Source organism: Alexandromys fortis, unplaced genomic scaffold, assembly GCF_014885135.2.
Source record: "Alexandromys fortis isolate MF-2015 unplaced genomic scaffold, M_Fortis_MF-2015_v1.1 scaffold_4089, whole genome shotgun sequence".
NCBI classification, from domain to species: Eukaryota; Metazoa; Chordata; class Mammalia; order Rodentia; family Cricetidae; genus Alexandromys; species Alexandromys fortis.
Window position 1 is genome coordinate 1 of NW_026071949.1, and position 2,371 is coordinate 2,371.

At 48.4% G+C, this 2,371-nt stretch overlaps 1 protein-coding gene across 1 annotated transcript; it reads right to left on the reverse strand.

Annotated features, from left to right (window-relative positions):
- Positions 1–239: 239 nt before the first annotated feature.
- LOC126496410 (dixin-like) lies at positions 240–1,936 on the reverse strand. Its single transcript, XM_050133922.1, has 4 exons — positions 1,704–1,936; positions 1,237–1,290; positions 721–813; positions 240–642 (listed from the first exon to the last, which is right to left on the reverse strand). The coding sequence occupies exons 1-4, from the start codon at positions 1,896–1,898 to the stop codon at positions 496–498; spliced, it is 489 nt and encodes a 162-aa protein (XP_049989879.1). The 5' UTR covers positions 1,899–1,936; the 3' UTR covers positions 240–495.
- Between the last annotated feature and the right edge of the window lie 435 nt (positions 1,937–2,371).

Here is a 2,371-nt window from a genome sequence, read left to right on the forward strand (position 1 = left end):
GTATTGATTAAAATAGAATTCTAGTTGAAACATGCCAAAGCATATAAAATTTAATGAGCCATTACTTAAACCTAGCTTTAGTTCACCTTTTCCCTAGTCCTAAATTCTTTTTTTATTTTTATTAAAAATTTCCACCTCCTCCCCTCCTCACATTTCCCTCCCCCTTCCCCCATTCCTCCTTCCCCTCCCTCTCCAGTCCAAAAAGCAGACAGGGTTCCCTGCCCTGTGGGAAGTCCAAGGTCCTCCCCCCTCCATATCTTAAACCCAACTCTGTGCTAGGTGGATTTCGTAAGACTGTATTCAGTTGCTTATGTAATTTAATAGTCTTCATTATAAGAGAGAGGGTCTCTGTTATTTTCATATTTCATTTCTAAATGTTAGACGCTAGGTACCACACTCCAGTCCCCTCGGTGCTGGAGAGTGAACCTGGTACCTTGCGCACACTAGACAAACGTTCCACCACTGAGCTGCACACCCAGGTCCTGGAACCTGCACTCAACACCTCACTATAAAGAATCCTAACAAACTTGGTCCGGTAACATGAGAAGGAAAACCCAAGTTCTGAGTTACCTCGTCTGCCTCTCTTTTCATGCAGTGAGCCAGAAGGACATCTTTATGTTCTAGCTCCCGTTCTAGATCCACCTGGAAAACAGAGCAAATCAGGAAAGTGTTTCCTTCAGGTCAAGGGGTCAGGCAGGCCAGTGGCTTCTGCGTCCTGACCTGCTGGTAGCTGGCATCCGAGAGTTTCCGGAGGGCTTCTTCCAACTTGGCCTGCTGCTGCTGAAGGAGGCGGTCCTTCTGCCCCAGCTCTTTCTACAAGGGAGATAAGCTCTCAGAGGTGTGCAAACACAAGGATATCAAGTGGTTCACACTCTGTACACCCTACCCCGTGAAAAGAAGAGCCTCAGGGACACGGGCTTCCTTCACACTATGTCTGGAAGGCTTTCCACACCATCACAGTCTTACACAGTGCCAGGATTCTTAGAAAGGCAAGAAGGAAGCAAACCTCTTGTAGGAGGGCCACTAAGGGCCATCCTCGCTACTGAGATAGAGGTGAGTTTGCCACCGACTCTTCCCACGTTCCTGTGCTATGCCCCTTTCCAGAGCTATAATGCTGTAGAGCTAATGGAAAGATTTCCTACCAGAGAGCAGAGAGAGAGTTGAATATGGAAGTGCCCTTTGAGCATCAGCTAACATGGGTCATTCACAAAAGGTCACCAGGAGGGCAGTTCTTACTTTGTATTCTCCTAAGAGCCGGTTCCTCTCGTCTAGCTTCCTCTGCAGATCCACCTGCACAGGTGAGAGAGAACTCAGTGGCAAGGAGGTATCATATACCAGCCCTCAGGGAAACCAGCCGCTTGGCAGCAAGAGTTAACGACAGTACAGTATAAAGCACAGAGAGGGCAGGCTGTGACAAAACACACACCAGCTCCCTGTGTCTTTAAGCAGACGGTAAAGACACAATTTGGCCTTAGTGTTCTCCAAGCTGAGGCCGAGTCAAGGACCATCTGAGGTGCTGTAGGCTTAGGTGCTGTGACCTAAGACCAGAAATGAGTCTTACGGGAATAAAAATAACTATAGACACGGCAGGTGGGCACCTGGGAATAAAATAAGGAGACTACAAGGGCGGCTGAGCAGCCTTCACGAAGCATCCCCTGTGACTGACGGGCGCTCTGAGGCCATTGTTCACACGTTCGACTCACGTTCTGGTTGTGTAGCTCATCCTTGTCCATATTTGCCCTCAGAAGCTCTTGCTTGAGCTGAAGAACAGATGTGTCCTGCTGAGTCAACCTCTGCTGCAAGGCATCCTGGGGAAACAAGGACACCCACCATTGCAGCCTCAATCCATCACCCGCCCAGTCAGTGCTTCTTACTGAGTTCCTCGCTGCACTGCGCATCGAGCACTAGTTCTGTCAAATTGGGGGATGAGAGGAATAGCAAGGACTTTGCCACAAGGACCTGGGTAGACACTGTCAACTACAGGGAAATCACATCCATTGCCCTACCGAGAGAAACCGGGTTTCCCCTCGCCTACAGCTCATCCTAGTCAGACAAGAAGGGGTAGCTTTTGAGAACAGACAGACATAGATCCACGTTAAATGCCCATCATGTCTTACTTGGAAGACACTGACCTTGAACGATGGAGTCCTCCTCCTCCCCCCTAGTTTTCTCGTCTACCTCTTGGGTATATAAACAATCCACCTGATATAGTGCCTTCTCTCTCTGCCTAGTCCCCATTTCCTAGAGCAGGGGTTCTCAGCCTTCCTAATGCTGCAACCCTTTAATACAGTTCCTCATGTTGTGGTGATCCCCCAACCATAAAATTATTTTCTTTTTTTCTTCTTCTTCTTTTTTTTTTTCGAGACAGGGT

Bases quoted from the DNA above. Each gene is read 5' to 3' on its own strand.
- LOC126496410 (XM_050133922.1), bottom strand. From the start codon at position 1,898: ATGCGCAGTGCAGCGAGGAACTCAGTAAGAAGCACTGACTGGGCGGGT. The intron at 1,291-1,703 runs GTGAGTCGAACG...TCACCTGTGCAG, and splicing joins ATGAGCTACACAACCAGAAC to GTGGATCTGCAGAGGAAGCT. The intron at 643-720 runs GTCAGGACGCAG...TCTGTTTTCCAG, and splicing joins CGGATGCCAGCTACCAGCAG to GTGGATCTAGAACGGGAGCT.